Source organism: Orycteropus afer, unplaced genomic scaffold (genome assembly GCF_000298275.1).
Source record: "Orycteropus afer afer isolate SDZICR_OR568_19922 unplaced genomic scaffold, OryAfe1.0 scaffold00081, whole genome shotgun sequence".
In the NCBI taxonomy this organism is placed as follows: domain Eukaryota; kingdom Metazoa; phylum Chordata; class Mammalia; order Tubulidentata; family Orycteropodidae; genus Orycteropus; species Orycteropus afer.
Genome location: NW_006921668.1, coordinates 3,878,066 through 3,895,793, shown reverse-complemented (window position 1 = coordinate 3,895,793; position 17,728 = coordinate 3,878,066). Strand labels below are relative to the sequence as shown.

Here is a 17,728-nt window from a genome sequence, read left to right as displayed (position 1 = left end):
TTGACACGGTGGCTGCGATGATGGGCTCAAGTATAGCAGGGATTGTGGGGCTGGCGCAGGATCGGGCAGTGTTTCGTTCTGCTGTACATGGGGTCGCTATGAGTCAGAAACGACTCGAGGGCACTTAACAACAACAACAACCAGTATTTTAAAGAATTAAGTATATATTTGTGTATTTTTAGAACTTGTATTTTTAACCCTTAAGGTTATGTGTTGCAAGGCTTGGCCTTTCTGCGTGCCAGCACCTCACCTTGTGGAGGTGTGTCAACTGTCAGCTGGTACTGTTTACTTTTCTGCCTAGTAGAACCGGCTGACAAATTACAAGAGACTCCAGAGACACTCCCTCCTTTCTTTTCTGCTCCACTTCCTAAACTTTCCAGTTTCAGTTTCTTTGGCATCCAACTGTATCTCCAGCTCTTTCTCAGTTCCCAACAAAAAATTCCCTTAAAGGTGGAGTCACTTCCGGGAGCGAGGCTACGGAATCTCTTTCTTGGACCAGGAGTCTGTGACCACAGTTGAGCAGGGTAGCAAAGTTGGCCCAGCTGCCAAGGTCTCCCAGCTGTGAGAGCTTCATCGTGGGAGCGTCCCTGTTCCTGCCCTTCCCCGCCTTCCGCGACCTCGCCAGCGACGGACACGCGCCCGCCCTCTCGGGGGCAGACGCGCCCGGGAAAGCGCGCGGCCGCGAACTACGGGCGCCATTTTGGACTCGGTGTCTGGACAGAGGCGCGGAGAAGCTACGCGGTGGCCGCAGCTGGCAGAGGGAACTTCTCCCGGCGACAGGGGGACTTAGGAGATCGAAAGCAGACTGCGTGGAACTGAGAAGGAAGACTTTTCCCTGTGCAGCCAGAGCCGCAAAGGTGGAGCCCTGTTGGCGTTCGCCGCGGGACCAGCGCCTCGGATGCGGGCGGAGTGCGGGGGGCCGCGGCGGCGGGAGCGCGAAGCCGAGGGCCTTGGGGGCTTTATGTGAGAACCGCAGAACAAGCCACCGTCCCCGGAGCCCGGGGTGGTGTGTAGGAGAAGCCGTCCCTGGCTGCAGGTAAAGGCAGAGGGGCAGGATCGGAGCTCTGCTGCAACGGCGAGCTCAAGGGAGGGCCCCCCAGTCGTTCCTGGAGGGATGTTTGGGTTGCGAAACCCAGGGTCCCCGGCGCGGGCGGACCGCCCCGGGAAGGCCGCGCGGGGCGTGGCGCCCAGACCTTGGAGCCTGCTTGGGGGCGTTTCCCTGCAGTGCTGTCTTCAAAACATGTCAACAAGGCGTGGTGCGTAAGCCGCGGCCGCTTGCAGCCGGTCCCGCGACGCTGCTGCTCCCGGAGCTCCCTAAGGCTTTATTATTCTTCCCAGCGTTTGATGATAGGCACAGTGGAGCTCGTTCTGTGCGAGGTTCTTCGCGACTACGGTTATGCTAGTTCTTGTAGTTTGAGAAATTAGAGGTATTACATGTCGAAACAACTGCCGAGGAAAGCGCTCAGGAGCTGTGTCAGGGAGAGCCAGTCCTTGGAAGTGGCGCAGAGCGGAGGGGAGGCAGGGATGCCCCCGCAGCGTAGCCAGGTGGAAAATCTGGTCAATTAGTGAAGAGCAGCTTCGCCCCTGCTTTTGGCAGTGGACAGCCGTTTTAGCGTGGAGTTAACAGTGATTAAGAAGTAGCCCATTAAATGATTGGTCTCTGCATCTCCAATCCAGAAAGCGTTGTCCAATAATTAGAATCTTTTTTTTTTAGGCTTGTTTCCGTGAAATACAAAAAACCCACCTACTCTTGATTATATACTTAGGACAAAGAGACAGTTTGTCACACGGTCTCCCCCCTGTCCAGTCCTGAGAATTCAGTTGTTTAGTGCCTAAGGCACCTGACTGCTAACCAGAAGGCTGGCGGTTGAAACCCACCAACCACTCCTGGGAAGGAAGGGTGGGCAATCTACTTCCGTAGTGATACTGCCTCGGAACCGAAGGAGGGGTTACTGTGAGACAAATGGATTTGGTGGCAGAGAGTTTGGTGTTGTTTTGGTTTATTCTTGCTCAAGGCTTTTTTTTTTTTTTTTACTGTTCTTTTTTCTTTTTTTTAATTGTGATTTGGGTGAAAATTTACAGAGCAAATTCACTTTCCATACAGCAGTTCATATACACTTTGTCTCATGACATTCACTACAATTTACCACAGTGTACCAGCTCCCCTCCCACTTCCTTCCCATAGTTAACCTCTTCCCTGTGTCCATCCCTCCGTGCACTCCTGCCCCCTGAGCTGTGTCTCCCTGTGCATAAGCAGCCCTTCTTTCTCCCATGATTGTTCTCTCCAAGGAGTATATCTACGTCAGATAAATGTTCAACTCATATGCCTGTCTTTTGTATGGCTGGAAGCCAAGGTGTGGGTTCAGTTTCAGACCTGAGGGGCAGGTAGGCACCATAGTCTAAGTGGTTCCACCAGGCTCTATTGGGCCAGCAAACCTGGTCCCTTTTTTTTCTCCCCACCAAATGATTTTTAGTTTTGTTCCACATTGTTTTCCCTCTCTATCCAGGATCTCCTACATAGATCCCCCTACAAAGAGTTGACAGTAGTAGCCAGGCACCATCTACTTCTTCTGGTCTCATGGTTGTATAGGCTGAGGATCGTATGGTGTACCAGTTGCTAGGACTAATCGTTTCCATGAATCTTTGGTTTTCAAGAAGGCATTTTTATATTAGAGCACAACATAGATGGAAAGGAAATGTGATGCCAAAAACAGGCATTTGGTTAGCTTTCCCAGAGCTAAATACATACAAATCAAAAGACCAAATTCACTGCCGTCCAGTCGTTTCCAGCTCATAGCGACCCCTCCTTGGGTTTCTGAGGCAGTATTTCTGTGGAAGTAGATTGTCCAGTCTTCCTTCCGAGGAGTGGCTGGTGGGTTTGAATTGCCAGTCTTCTGGTTAGTAGACAAATTATTACATGCCCAGTGTATGTACAGAGAGCTGAAGTGAGTGGCACAGTGGTTAAACTGCTTGGCTTCTCAGTTTGGGCCCTGTACCAGTTGTGGGAAAAGGAGCAGGCATTCTGCTTCCTTAAATATTATGAGAAAACTCTATGGGGCAGCTCTACTCTGTCACATACGGTCACTATGAATCATAAATCGACTTGATAGCACCTAACAACAACAACAACAAAATATTTGTAAAAGTGCCTGAAGCATTCTGGGGGTACAGCTAAGTGTTCTCTTCATCTCTTTGATGAACTCGATTGCTCCTTTCAAGTTATATGGAAATGTTGAGTTAGCTGAGTAACTCCCTGTGCTGCTCAACTAGTCTGTAATTTTTCCTCATTAGCTTGCCTTTTGGCACTTCATAATGCAAATGCGTTGCCATGGAGTTGGATCCGACTCATATCGACCCCTCCTTGGGTTTCTGAGGCTATATCACTATGGAAGTGGATTGCCCAACCTGCCTTTCCAGGAGTGGCTGGTGGGTTTGAACCTCCAGCCTTCTGATTAGCAGTTAGATGCCTTAGGCACTGTGCCTAAAGCTCTAGTGACCTGAGTTGCATTAGTTATCTGGGGCCTGGAAAAGTCGTACTTTGAAATTAAATTGCCAGTGCTCTGCAGAGGCCTGGTTTTGTTGCTCTAGAAAGTCTCATTGACAGTTATTGTCCAGTTCCTTCTCCACTCCTGTTCAAACATAAAAGGTGTTTTCCTTTTGACTGGATGTAGGAGATAAATAAGACCATTGACGTAAATTATTTGCAGATGGGTGGATACTCTGAATTGTTCATATACAGCAGAGCTTCATGTATAAATAGATTTAATAAAATGCTTTTGAAAGTAATATACATTTTTGCATGAATAGATGAGATCAACTTGAAAGAAATGATATATAAAAATTAGGAATCTATTCTTACTTTTATGCATGTGAGTATAAAAAAGAGAACATTTTTGTCTGCATTTTACCTTATATTTGTAGGTGGACTTTTTTCAGTGGGTAAAAATATTAATGTACTAACAAATTATGACATTGCCACTTCTCGGAAGGAAGATTGGACAGTCTACTTCTGTAGAGATACTGCCTTGGAAATCCGAGGAGGGGTCACTGTGAGTCGGATCTGACTCCATGGCAGTGAGTTTTGTTTTGTTTTGTTTTTTTGAGCCATATTGCATAACTGAGATAATTACTGAGCAATTCATAAGCTAATAAGTGCATAAAATATATTTTGGTGATCATATAATCTTATTATATTAGGCTAAGAGAAATACTATATCTTAGTGTTACGTACTTTTTTTTCCAGATTTTTTCCTCCAGACAGAGCTGCAGCATTCTATACTTAGAAATTATAAAGACTGCTTTATTCTATTTTGAATTTCTGTATCTCAACATTCTGAGTAATTTTAGGTAGTCAGAGGAGAAATTATAAGCCCTGCAGAGCAAACTCTTTGTTCTTTGACCCAAATTTTATATGCTAAAATTAAAGTGACCTCTTTAATAAGTTAAAGCAGAAAAATGGATCTAAATGACAGACAACTTCTAGTGACACATTATTACTAGCAGAGATTTTTTTGTTAATTTAAAGATTACATTGTAGATTATCGTATTTTTTTTTTCTAAACACACTTTCAAAAATGTGTTCTTAGATTGACATGTTTCATTCTCCCCAAAACTACTCTCTTGCTGTGATCACTTCTATTATTTTCTCTCTTCTCCCTAAAAAATCACTGCTGCTCAGTAGGATATAAATCATTTACTTCATTTTACTCATATGGTTTGCAGTAGGAGGAACAAGGAATAGATAGTTATTGCATGGTGCTAAAACCTCGTGGGCTGATTTTCATGGCATGAAAGCTGGGTGCCTTTGTTATTCTGCCTCTAGTCTAGCCCCCAGTCTACTTTCACTAGCTACTTGATGAAGAAAGTTTGCACAGACATATTGTTTATAGTCATGTATATGCACATCCTCCTTCTCACACAGAAATCAGAGAAATTCTCATACCTTGTTGTGTCAGAAAAAGGAGTAGGACCTACATATAATCCTTTTGAAAGGCTATGACTCCAATTCTAGGTCTACATCATTACTTTGCCAGATCTACTCTCTGGAGACAAAAGTATTTCAATCTCTAAACTAAATGGGGTACTGATTGAGTGGTCTGCATTTACATTTACTGTGTATAGGGTCATAAATAAGTTGGAGATGGCAATGAGTTTTAGTTCAGAGCTTATGATACTTCCCAGTGAACAAATCAAAAATCTTTTTTATGTGACACACTAAACCAGAAAAACCAAACTCACTGCCATCAAGTCTATTCCGATGCTTAGTGACCTGCTTTGGGTTTCTGAGGCATTAAATCTTTAAGGAAGTAGATTACCCAGTCTTCCTTCCATGGAGTGGCTGGTGGGTTTGAACTGCTAACCTGGTTAGTAGTCAGATGCTTTAGGCACTACGCCACCAGAGCTCCTGCATTGGTATTAAAAGAAAAGTGTAAAATATATAAAGGAAAAAAAATCATTTTTATTGACAGAAAAATCATCTGTAATTCTTCTATCTACTGTTACTATTATAATTTGGTGAATCTACTTTGAGTTTGTGCTTCTCATACACTACCTCTTTTTCCTCTTCCCTCTTCTCTCTCCTTCCTCTTCACTCTTTTTCACATACACACCTCCACACTTTGTTTTAAAACAGATATAGGAACATTCTTTGCTTTCTCTTTGTTAACCTTCATTTTTACAGTCTCATGCATATTAATATCTAGTACTGGACTGCTTTCTTAACCTGAGTTGAACAATTACCTCCTTTCAAAAACCCTAATACTATTTAATTGCTCAAAATAACCCTACTGATATTATCTCCATTTTATAAACTGGAGCACAAGCTAGGTCAAGGAATTTGCTCAAGACTACACAGTCACAGGTGGAGCCAGGATTCAAACCCAGGAAGTTTGGTTCCAGAGTCCATTCTCTTTAACCATAATACAATTTTATCACTAAACACACACACAGAGACACACACACACACACACATCCCTATAACTATCTTTCAAAGAAACAGATGGAATGATGGTGGTAAGAATATATAGAACAAACATGTAAGTGTCATTCAAAAGAACAACTTGGAGAAAATGTTGTAATAGGAGGTAATGAGTTAGAAGAGGAAACCATGTTCCAGACCAAACACTGCATCGTTGGGATGGGCTTACTTATTTTAAGCAGAGGTTGGAAATATCTGACAGTAACATATCACAGCCTATTCAGTATGGAAGAATCTCTGGCTACTTAATTCACATCTTTTCTCAAAGTTGCTGGGTCCTGGTCCGCCTTGAATTCAGGAATTCAAAGGTAGCAGGTATCCTAAGATAACTTTTAAGGAACCTTTAGAAGGTATCACTGTAAGTTCCCTTTTACATTTCTTTTAGTTAGTTGACTACAACTTTTGAAATATAAATTATTGGTTTAGTTTGAAAATCACAACTTTTCCCTTAATATAATATACATTTAAATGTTTAGAAATATCCGCCACAAGTGTATGGAATGTATGAAAGCATACTTGATCTCCATTAGCATTTTTTATTATATTTTTTTATATTCTTGGATTACTGTCCAGTTTCTCCTGCATGCTTATGTTTGTATATGTGTGTATGTATTTTATATATGTGTGTGTGTGTGTGTGTGTATTTTATATATTTATATATATAGAGAGAGAGTGCTCTGGTGGTATAGTGGATAAGGCATTTGGCTTATAACCCGAAGATCAGCGATACAAACACTCCAGCTGCTCCTTGGGAGGAAGATGAGCCAATCTACTTCTGCAAAGATTTAATGACTTGGAAACCCAGTGGGGGTTGCTGTGAATGGGATTGACATGATGGCTGTGGATTTTTTTTTTAATGTACACACGTACACACACACACACATATGTAGACAAACGAATGAATTTTACATTTCTTTCTATTCAGAAGTTAAGTAGAATTAAAAATAAAAAAAATGATGCCTTTTTCTGACTAGGATGAAACGAGGAGAAAGAGATAGTGACCAAAATTCATCAGAAGAAAGTACTGCAGAGAAATCCAAGAAACTGAGGACTACAGATGAGCATTCTCAGACTTGTGATTGGGGTAATCTCCTTCAGGACATTATTCTTCAAGTATTTAAATACTTGCCTCTTCTTGATCGGGCTCATGCTTCACAAGTTTGCCGCAATTGGAACCAAGTATTTCACATGCCTGACTTGTGGAGATGTTTTGAGTTTGAACTGAATCAGCCTGCTACATCCTATTTGAAAGCTACACATCCAGAGCTCATCAAACAGATTATTAAAAGACATTCAAACCATCTGCAATATGTCAGCTTCAAGGTAATACTTCAAATCCTTCTTTTAAAATACAAAATATTTTCCCTAGAACTGTTACCATGAGATAATCTTTAAACCTTAGACCAAAAATATCCCCAGAAGTCATCTTAAAACTGAACAGTCATTTAGTTTAACTAGTGAAAAAGGTCTGCCTTGAGCATTATGGTCTTTTAAGAACTATCTATATGGGATCAAAGTGACAACAGCATCTTGAAAGATTAGATAGAAATTTTCGTTTATATTAATGAGGGAGGAAAAACTCAGAAAAAGAAGGTGAGAATGGTTGCACAATTTGAATGTAATCAATGTCACTAAATTGTACATGTAGAAACTGTTGAATTAGTGTAATGTTTTTTAACTATTCTGTTTCGAGATGTTTTTTAGCCCAGGGAACAACTTCCTTTTTGAGGGAAGAGCTGCTGCTTATATTGTTGAGTAACCTGGGGTTTTTTAGTTATTTTTAGCTTCCCCCTGGAAATCTCTATGAAAATTAATGTGTGGGAGCAGCTATATTCTCCTGTTTAGTTCAGATCATCACCCATATTTCATTGTCATATTTAACCCTTATCTTTCCAGTAATAACATTAATAATCCCAGACTGTGAGTCATCTGAACATTTTCTAGTGCCTTGGAATCATGTATATTATAGACATGGTATTTACATATATTATTGGGTCCATTATCAAATATATAATTATTTTTTGAGGATTATAAATTCATTTATCCCATTAGCATATACAATTTATTCAGAAAAATCAACTCAAAAGCCAAGTTGTTTCAACTTTAAATATAAGACTGGGCAATCTACTTCCGTAGAGATACTGCCTTAGAAACCCAAGGAAGGGTGGTTTAGAGTCAGAATTGACTTGATGGCAGTGAGTTTGTTTTGGTTTAGATAACAAAAACCTGACAATTGCTTTTGTAATTTCACAGGAGCATTTACCCCAAGGTTGAAGATGTATGTAAGGGTGGATGCCTGCAAGAATAAATACTAATTCTTTAAATTGTAATGAAATAAACTCTAATATAACTACTTTTTACTTTTGTAAAACTAAGGTGTACATAGAAATGTAAATAAATGCTTGTAGTAAATGATGTTTTCTTTTCCAAGGTGGATAGCAGCAAAGAATCAGCTGAAGCAGCTTGTGATATATTATCACAACTTGTAAATTGCTCTTTAAAAACACTTGGACTAATTTCAACTGCTCGGCCAAGCTTTATGGATTTACCAAAGGTATCTGCTCATTTTATTTCATTAGCTGTTCTGAGTAAATCCAAGTGCCTAGCAGTGACATTGGGAGTATAAGAAAAGTACTGTGTATACTAGAAAGCCAGTTATTATTAGGAATGTTAAGAAATGTTGTTAGTTGCTGTCAAGTTGATTCCACCTTAAGGCAATTCCACGTATACAGAGTACTACAGCTCCATAGGGTGTTTAAGGCTGTGACTTTTTAGAAGCAGTTTGTCATATGTCTCTTGAGTTACCTCTGGGTGGGTTCGAACTGCCAGCCTTTGGCAGGTGGTCAAGTGCTTACCTCTTCTCACCACCTGGGACATCTACTGTTAAGAAATAAGACTTTTACAGAGCTTTTGTAAAAATCACCTTGTGCTTCTTCATTTATATGTGTATATTATATGTGATGGGACTCTTAGCTGCTTCATTGGTAAGGTTAAAGGGTGCATGAATTTACAGAGGATTCTGTAAGACATACTAAAAGAAACTAAGGAAACTGAGGAACAAGTGTATTTAAAAAAGAGACGTGTATATATATATGCTCCTTTTTGGATATTCAGAGCTGATTGGTGAAATTAGAATCAAAGAAAAGTAGAAATTACCATTATTGAGAGCAGGTAAAGCTTACTTATAAAAACATCTGATGAACTGTAAATATTTGTTCTTGAGCAAAGGTACAGTTTGGATTAACTTAAAAATTTGATTTAAGGAAAAGGTTTTTTGTAACAAGATAATTTATATTCATACGATTCATAAACATATCCATATATTTGCATGGTCTAACATGATTCTGAACATAATTAGAATTTCTCTCCAAAATAACTGTTCTATTAAAGTAGTAAAATAAGAGCTCATTTTTAGATAGTTAAAGGTCCATGAGAATATTAGCTAATGCTTGTTGTTGTTGTTTGCCGTTGAGTTGGCCCCAACTCATAGTGACCCCTCCTTGGGTTTCCGAGGCAGTATCACTACCGAAGTAGGATTGCCCAACCTTCCTTCCGAGGAGTGGCTGGTGGGTTTGAACTGCCAGCCTTCTGGTTAGCAGTCAAGTGCCTTAGAACCATGCTACCAGAGCTCCTAGCTAATGTTTAGTAGGTTAGAATTCAACAATAATTGGAAAGCTTTTTTCAGAGTAAATCACAAACTAAAGCATTAATACCCTTTTAAATACCTAACAGCTTATTTACTAGGTTGATTCAGGAGGAAATACTGCTAAATTGAGTAGGATTGACGTTTTAACCCAGATGGTAGCAGCACTGCAGTATATTTTGAGGTCACATATTTTCTTCATGTAAGAACATGAGGGAAATGCACAAGAGAGTGTCTATTCATTTCTATATTTTAAGATTCAAAGTACGTGAGTTGGACGGTGGTTCTCAAACTTACTATACATAAAAATCATCTTAGGAAGTTTCTGAATTTTGGATTCCTATCTCTATTCTAGGGAGCTGTGGTGGTGTAGCAGTTAAAACATTTAGCTGTTAACCAAAAGGTTGGGATTTCGAACTCATCAGCTACTCTGCAGGAGAAGGATGATGTAGTCTACTTCCATAAAGATTTATAGCCTTTAAAACCCTATGGGGTAGTTCTGCTTTGTCCTGTAGGGTTGTTATGAGTTGGAATCCACTCAGTGGCAGTGGTGTTTTTTTGTTGTTTTTTTTTAAGGCGGGAGATCCCTATTCTAAATTAGGCGTGAGGCCCGGATAATCTTTCCTTCATCTACCATGTGGTTCTGATTAAGATAATACAGGGATTTCACTTTGAGAAACAGTGAGTTTCATAGTATACTTGGCACCTTGTTTACAAAGAAATGAAATGTTCTGAATTGATTGATATACACCTATCATAGTTTACAAAGGAGCTCTGGGTGGATAAGGCATTTGGCTGTTAACCAGAAAGTCATGGTTCAAACCCACCAGCTGCTCTGTGGGAGGAAGATGAGGCAATCTACTTCTGTAAAATTTATAGTCTTGGAAACCCAATGGGAATCGCTGACTTGATGGCAGTGGGTTTGTTTTTTTGGTATCATAGTTTAGAAACAAATATACATACACACACTTATACACACACACACACTATATATATATATATAGTATACATAAAATATGCTGTAGTAAAAGGTATATTGAACGTAATTTCCTTTTTTCTTATCAGGGTTATAACTGTACATGTCTAATACTAGTACTATAGTAATTTGTAATAGTTTTGTATTTGGGAACTATTGGTGCTGGTAGGGCTGCTTCCTTCCTTATTAAATGAGCCTAGGATGCTTATTCCCCCACCTTACCCCCTTTTATATCTTTTCTAGAAGACTGAAATAGGGTATTGATAGATCTTGGAAATTCTGAGAAATATGAAGAGAACATAAAAGAGACACATTAGGCCAGAGCTAATTTAGGGGGAAATGGAAAAAGAAAGCAGTAATGTAGCAAACTAATGAAGAAATGTGATTATATAATTGAGTTTGATTTTGAACATATTAGGAGAAAGATCCTAAAATGTAAGTAGTTAACAGTTATTCAATTAAAACTTAAGTACTTACCCAGTTATTTCATCACAGTATGGAAAAAGTAAGTCAGGGAATGTGGCCAAGAAGATAGAGTTTCATTACCCTGTCTTTCTTGACTATAAGCCTGCCTGCCTTCATCCCTTCTCACTGCTGTACAGAATTTATAAAGCTAAGTGTAGAGTGAGATTGGGTGAGATACAGTGATGTGAAGTGCCTGAGAGGCCTTCTCATCCTGTGTTCCAGAATTCCCCTTTTTATTTACCAATGATTGCGGTGATTTAGGGATACTCATTTTGAAGCTTTTTTCTCCACCGGTAAAAGGCTCTTCTCAAGATGGCAAATAGCCACCTATCTTTTTACCATAGTCTCAACAGCAGATGAAGGGATGATATTCCTCAAAAAGTTATGAAATGTACATTAGGATGCAGATGAACTATATCTAGAATTAATATGGAAAGCCTTCAGTTCTCATTTTTCAATGTTTTAATTTTTTTTTTCCTTTTCAGTCTCACTTTATCTCTGCGCTGACAGTTGTGTTTGTAAACTCAAAATCCCTGTCCTCACTTAAGATAGATGATACTCCAGTAGATGATCCATCCCTCAAAGTACTGGTAGCCAACAACAGTGATACCCTTAAGCTGCTAAAAATGAGCAGCTGTCCTCATGTCTCTCCAGCAGGTATGTTGGTTTTTTTTTTTTTTGCCAGATGTTTATGCATTTTAATAAAATACATTCACATGGTAACCAAATTAAGAAAAGCTATCATTAACCTTAAAGATGAATTAATATGATAGTTTCATCTATTGTGCCTAAAAGTATTTTTAATGTCATATTATAGTAGTATAAATTCCATAGTATTCCTGGTTTAGATATTTCAGGTTCTATCTGATTTTCTTATTTGGCAATCTGCATTCAATTATGTACTAGAAAATACATATATTTTAAAAAAAGGAGAGAGAGAGAAAAAAAGGGACAATATGAGATCAGCCTGAGGGGCCCCTTAGGTAACCAGAATTTTCTCCAATTTAGTTGAGCTAGTAGGGAACAGTCAAAGCACTTAATTGCTTTTTTTTTTTTTCCCCCTCTCACTATGTTGAGGGAGAAGAATTGTGTTTAAGTTGTTGCCTTACATCTTGCAAGATAATGCTTTTTCCCAAGTTGAATTTGGGAGCACAGAGCCCATAGGGGAATAGCATTATAAAAAATCTTTCTAACTTCTCTATTATAGAATTTTCTAAGAGTTGCTGTATTACTCAGTTTGAGAAAGTAAGATTAAGCCTGTCCTTCATATTACTACTGTCTCCTACTTTACTCCTGGCTCATCCTACCACTGTTGATATCCTTCGTGATCCTTTATGTGTTATTTGGGAACCCTGTTCTTTAAGAGACAATGTTAAGTCGTAGGAGACGCTTTGAGGAAGGTCTCAAGCTTCTTGGCACATCTGGATCCTGCATCTGGCTGAGTCATTAGTGGTCTGCCTTGTTGCCTGCTGATTTTGGGACTATTTCTCTGTGTTAAGTCCTTAATCTCTGTGCACTTTCCACTCTCTTGCTATAGTGAATCATTTCCCAAGGTAATGATTCCCTCTTGTACGGAGATTACCTGCTTTATCTACATCTCCCATGATGAGGGACTTGGAGATGGGAATGTCATGGTTTATTGCAGTGTTTTCTTACCCCCTCTACCACTTCTAGATATCACTGCTGGTATTATAAAATAGAAGATGGACTTTTGGTTATTACTTCTTATGTGACTATGATCATATTATCTAATATAATGGTTTGCTATGAGAGTAAGGTTCAAACTTCATAGCTTCATACTGTACAAGGTCCTTTGTATCCTGACCTCTACCTGTCTCATTAATCTTGTTTTTTGTTACTCATGTGCAGTTTTTACTTGAGCCCTATGGAATATTAGTTGTTCTTTGGTTGTACTTCTCTCTGTGTGGTCAGAACTGTACACCCTGACTTCTCCCATCCCCCTTTAAAAACGAAAACAAAAACAAAAATTTCATTTAGCTAACTTCAACCAGTCTTCAAAATTTAGCTTACGTGTTACTGTTCTGATCTCCCTTCCTCCTTTGTGGTTTAGACACCCCACCCATGTGTTTCCGTAGCACTCTGAATCTAACGTGTAGCACTTAACACACTGTATGATAGCCTTTGGGTTTTTGGTTTCCTTGTGAGTCTGTGAGTTCATTGTTCTCTTTATCCTAGAACATCCCTTGTTCATTTACTTTTATTTAATATACATCAATCTGAAAGTATAGTATAAGCTTTCTTGGTGCTGCCTGATAGGTTTTGGACTAGTTGTTCAGGAAGAAAAGAGGAAGAAAAACAGTACTCGTAATACTTTTTAATTGAAGAGTATTAACCACAGATGATTTTAAATTAAAAGTTAACACATTTGTATATTTTATTTCTGTCCATATTTTGTATCTTGTATTTTTTCTAAGTTGTAATTATGTATTTTCTTTATTGAACCACTTTATCAACCATTTTACCCATTACATATAGTTATTAAAATTGTCTACTACTAACCCTCTAGATACCATTTAAGGAACTCTGGTGGCACTGTGGTTAAAGCTTTGGGCTGCTAATCAAAATGTCAGTGGTTCGAACCCACCAGCCACTTTGTGGGAGAAAAATGATGCAGTCTGCTTCTGTAAAGAATTATAGCCTTCAATACCCTATGGACAGCTACTCTGTCCTCAATGGTTGCTATGAGTTGCAATTGACTCGATGGCTGTGGGTCGTGGGAAGCATCATTTGACACTGCTGTAGTGACTGCTTCATTTGATCTTGTGTTGTAGATTTTCCTCCTCCTTTGTTGTTTTGTACTTTTTGCTTCTTATTTTTCATCCCTTAAATGTCAGTGCTTCATGTTTTTGTTTTACTCTAAGATCTCAGCAGTCTCATCATTTTCTGTGGCTTCAATTACATTCTCTGTGTTACTACCTAGTACTTTTGGTGTCTCCAGCCCAGATCTCTCTCTCTCAAACTCTGTGTTGAACTGTCTATGGCAGAAACGACTTAAGTGTCTACTGGTACTTGAGACTGGCAGGCTCCTTCCCTTCTCTCCCTTTCCAGATCTCTTGCTTGTCCCTTTTTATGATTTCAGTGAATGGCACCATTCATCTAGTTACAGGGACCCAGCAGACTTCTTTGACTCTGCTTGCCTTTACCCTGTACATCTACTTGGTCACCAAGGTCTAGCAATTCTATTACCAAAACATGCCTTGAAGCTTTACCTTTTTTCATCTCCAGGCCACTGTCATCTTTGTGCAGTACCCTTCTGATTTCCTAACTTGCTGTTTCACTCCTCTTCTATCTGATGTTCATGCTACCAGCACGAAAACAGAATATTTCTAATATAATTTTCTAATAAAAATTTCTAAAATACAAATCTGATTTTTTTTTTCTTCCCTCCACTCTCCTTTAATACTTGTCACCATACTTTGGGTAACGTCCAAACTCTTCACTTTGGCTTACGAAGTCCCATATGAACTGGCTCTTTCTATCTATTGGGATTCACCTGTTGAATTCTCTTCTTTACATACTGTATTGTAGCCATATTGAGCTTCTTTCAGTTCTGGGACTGCTCATTTTCTCTGCCATGTTTGAATATCCAGGAAATATACTATTCTGTTTCCTTGTCCTATTCTTTCTTTGCCCTAGTTTGATCCTTCTTTTCCTTTGAGCCTTAGTCTGTTAGTTGTTGTGGAAAATCTCTGATTCCCTTGTTAAGTGCTACCAGAGCTCCCTTGTTTAATTATCTGACACTTCCTGTTAAGGTGAGGATGCCTTGTTCTTGTTGTATCTTTACCATCCTACCATGAGTACTTGACATGTAAGACATTTGTTAATTGTCAACTGAATGAACAAACATTTATTTAGTATTTTGTCTTGTTGAGAAGTCAGTATTTGCATTATAGTTCTTTTAAGGTTCAGCACTTTTTCCCAGTTTTTTGCTGTGATGACAGATTTATTTTGGCACATATAGCTGTTACTTTGTATTACTTTCTTCTTTAGGATAACTTCTTAAAGAGTAGAAGTAATAGGTCAAAGGATCTGAATCTTTTTGATGCTGTACTTTTTGCCATATTTTTTCCCAAATGAGTTATATGAATTTATAACACCACCAACAGATTTTTATACCAGTTTTTTTTAACAGCTTCATTGAGCTACAAATCATATACCATACAATTTGCCCATTTAAAGTGTACATTTTATTGGCTTTGATAGAGTTGTTCATCCATCACCATAGTCAATTTTAGAACATTTTCATTAGCCCATAAAAGAAATCCCATACCCCTTAACTATCACCTTTCCAGTCCCCACTCTCCACAGCTCTTGTTGTTGTTGTTATTGTTAGGTACTGTCTAGTTGTTTTTGACTCATAGTGATGTTAGGTACCACAGAACAAAACACTGCCCAGTCCTGTGCCACCCTAACAATTGTTGCTATGCTTGAGTCCACTGTTGTAGCCACTGTGTCATTCTATCTCATTGAGGGTTATTTTGGTCATCTAGTGCTGCTGTAACAAATACCATGAATGGATGGCTTTAGCGAACAGTTTAGGAGGCTAGAAGTCTAAGTTCAAAAGTGCCAGCTCTAGGGGCTGGGTAGAGGCCTCTTGAACTTGGGCTTCAGCTCTCCCTCCTATTCTAGGCCCCTTAGAGCTGGAGGCTTTTTCTGACTCATGCAGCTACTGGCTGCTGAGGCTGACAAACCCAGGATCGACAAGTAAGATGGCACAGTCCCAAGATTAGCAAGCAACGTGTCAGGCCAATAGTTCAAATCCAGAAACAGTCCCAAAATCTGCAAGCAACATGGCAGACCACTAATGACTCAGCCAGATGCAGGATCCAGATGTGCTAAGAAGCTTGAGACCTTCCTCAAAGCGTCTCCTTATGTACTGGAAGTAGGCTACACTCTGAAGGCCGGTACTTAGTTGCTCACAGTAGATTCCAACTTGGGGGTGATTACCAATCCCATCATGAGGAATATCTGCATCCAGTTGCCCAACCATTTAAAACCGCAGCCCAGCCAAGTTGACACACAACTTTAACTGCCACAAGGGTCCTCCCCTTTTTTGCTGACCCTCTGTTTTACCAAACAAGATATCATTCTTCAGGAACTGGTCCCTCCTGATAACGTGACCAAAGTGTGAGAGATGAAGTCTGGCCATTCTTGTTTCTAAGGAGGATTCCGGCTGTATCTTTTCTAAGACAGATTTGTTTGTTCTTCTCGCATATTCAGTGGCATATTCAATATTCTTCACCAGTACCTTAATTCACATGCATCAGTTCTTCCACAGTCTTCCTTATTTGTTGTCTAGCTTTTACATTTATATGAGGATATTGAAAAGACCATGGCTTGGGTTAGGTCCACCTTAGTATTCAAAGTGACTTATTTGCTCTTAAACACTTCGAAGAGGTCTTTTGCAGCACATTTGCCCAGTGAAATACACAGTAGATTTATTGACTGCTGCTTCCATTGGTGTTAATTGTGGATCCAAATAAAATGAAATCTTGACAACTGCAGTCTTTTCTCTGTTTATCATAATGTTGCCTATTGGTCTAGTTTTGAGGATTTTTGTTTTCTTTATGCTGAGGTGTAATTCATACTGCAGGCTATAGTCTTTGATCTGTATCATCAGTAAGTAAGTACATCAAGTCTATTATCTTTCTCTCATCCTAATGCTGCGTTCTTCTTCATATAGCCCTGCTTCTAAGGAACCACTAATCTATTATTGGTCTATATGGTTTTGTCTGTTCTGGACATTTCATATAAATGGAATCCTACCTATGTGGTCCTTTTTGACTGGCTTCTTTCATTTAACATGGTCTTTTCAGGGTTCATCTAGTTGTAGTATATATCGGTACTTTATTCTTTTTTATGGATGAATAATATAACATCTTATGGATAGTACATTTATTCATCACTTGATGGACATTTGAATTGTTTCTGCTTTTTGACTGTTATAAATAATGCTGCTATGAAAATTTCATGTACAAGTTTTTGGACTATATGGTTTCATTTCTCTTAGATATATACCTAAGAGCAGAATTGCTGGACCATATGGTACTGTATTTAACCATTTGAGAAACCGTCAGACTGTTTTCCAAATTGGCTGCACCATTTTTTATTCCTACTTGTATAAGGGTTCTGATTTCTCCACATCCTTACCAACTCTTCTTGTTGTCTGTCTGTTTGATTATAGCTATCCTATAGCTATAAGGTATGAGGAGCTCTGGTGGCGTAGTGGGTAAGGCATTTGGCTACTAACCAGAAGGTTGGCAGTTCAAACTCAGCAACTCCTCTGTGGGAAGAAGATAAGGCAATCTATTTCTGTAAAGATTTAATGTCTTGGAAACCCTATGAGGATCACTACTGAGTCAGAATCAACTTTATGGCAGTGGGTTTTTTTTTTTTTTAGTAGGTATGAAGTGGTATCCCTTGGTTTTGATTTGCATTTCCATGAGAACTAAGGATATTGAACATATTTCTGTAGGTTTATTGGCCATTTGTATATGTTGTTTGGAGAAATGTCTATTCAGATCCTTTGTTCATTTTTAATTGGTATTTGTCTTTTTATTACTCATTTATAATAGCCAGTTTTATTTTATCTTTGTCACTGTGTTCTTTTAAATATTTAAAACATTTTTTTTTTTTTTTTTTTTTT

The 17,728-nt window shown here is 39.0% G+C and overlaps 1 protein-coding gene across 1 annotated transcript in view; it reads left to right on the top strand.

Moving 5' to 3' along the window:
* Positions 1 to 1,004: 1,004 nt before the first annotated feature.
* The window catches only part of FBXL3 (F-box and leucine rich repeat protein 3), a 27,367-nt gene continuing 10,643 nt past the window's right edge, over positions 1,005 to 17,728 (top strand). The window contains exons 1-4 of the mRNA XM_007941507.2: positions 1,005 to 1,036; positions 6,952 to 7,300; positions 8,409 to 8,531; positions 11,547 to 11,718. Of these exons, the coding sequence (XP_007939698.1) occupies positions 6,953 to 7,300; positions 8,409 to 8,531; positions 11,547 to 11,718 (643 nt within the window). The 5' untranslated portion in view covers positions 1,005 to 1,036; position 6,952. The remainder of the gene's footprint in view (positions 1,037 to 6,951; positions 7,301 to 8,408; positions 8,532 to 11,546; positions 11,719 to 17,728) is intronic.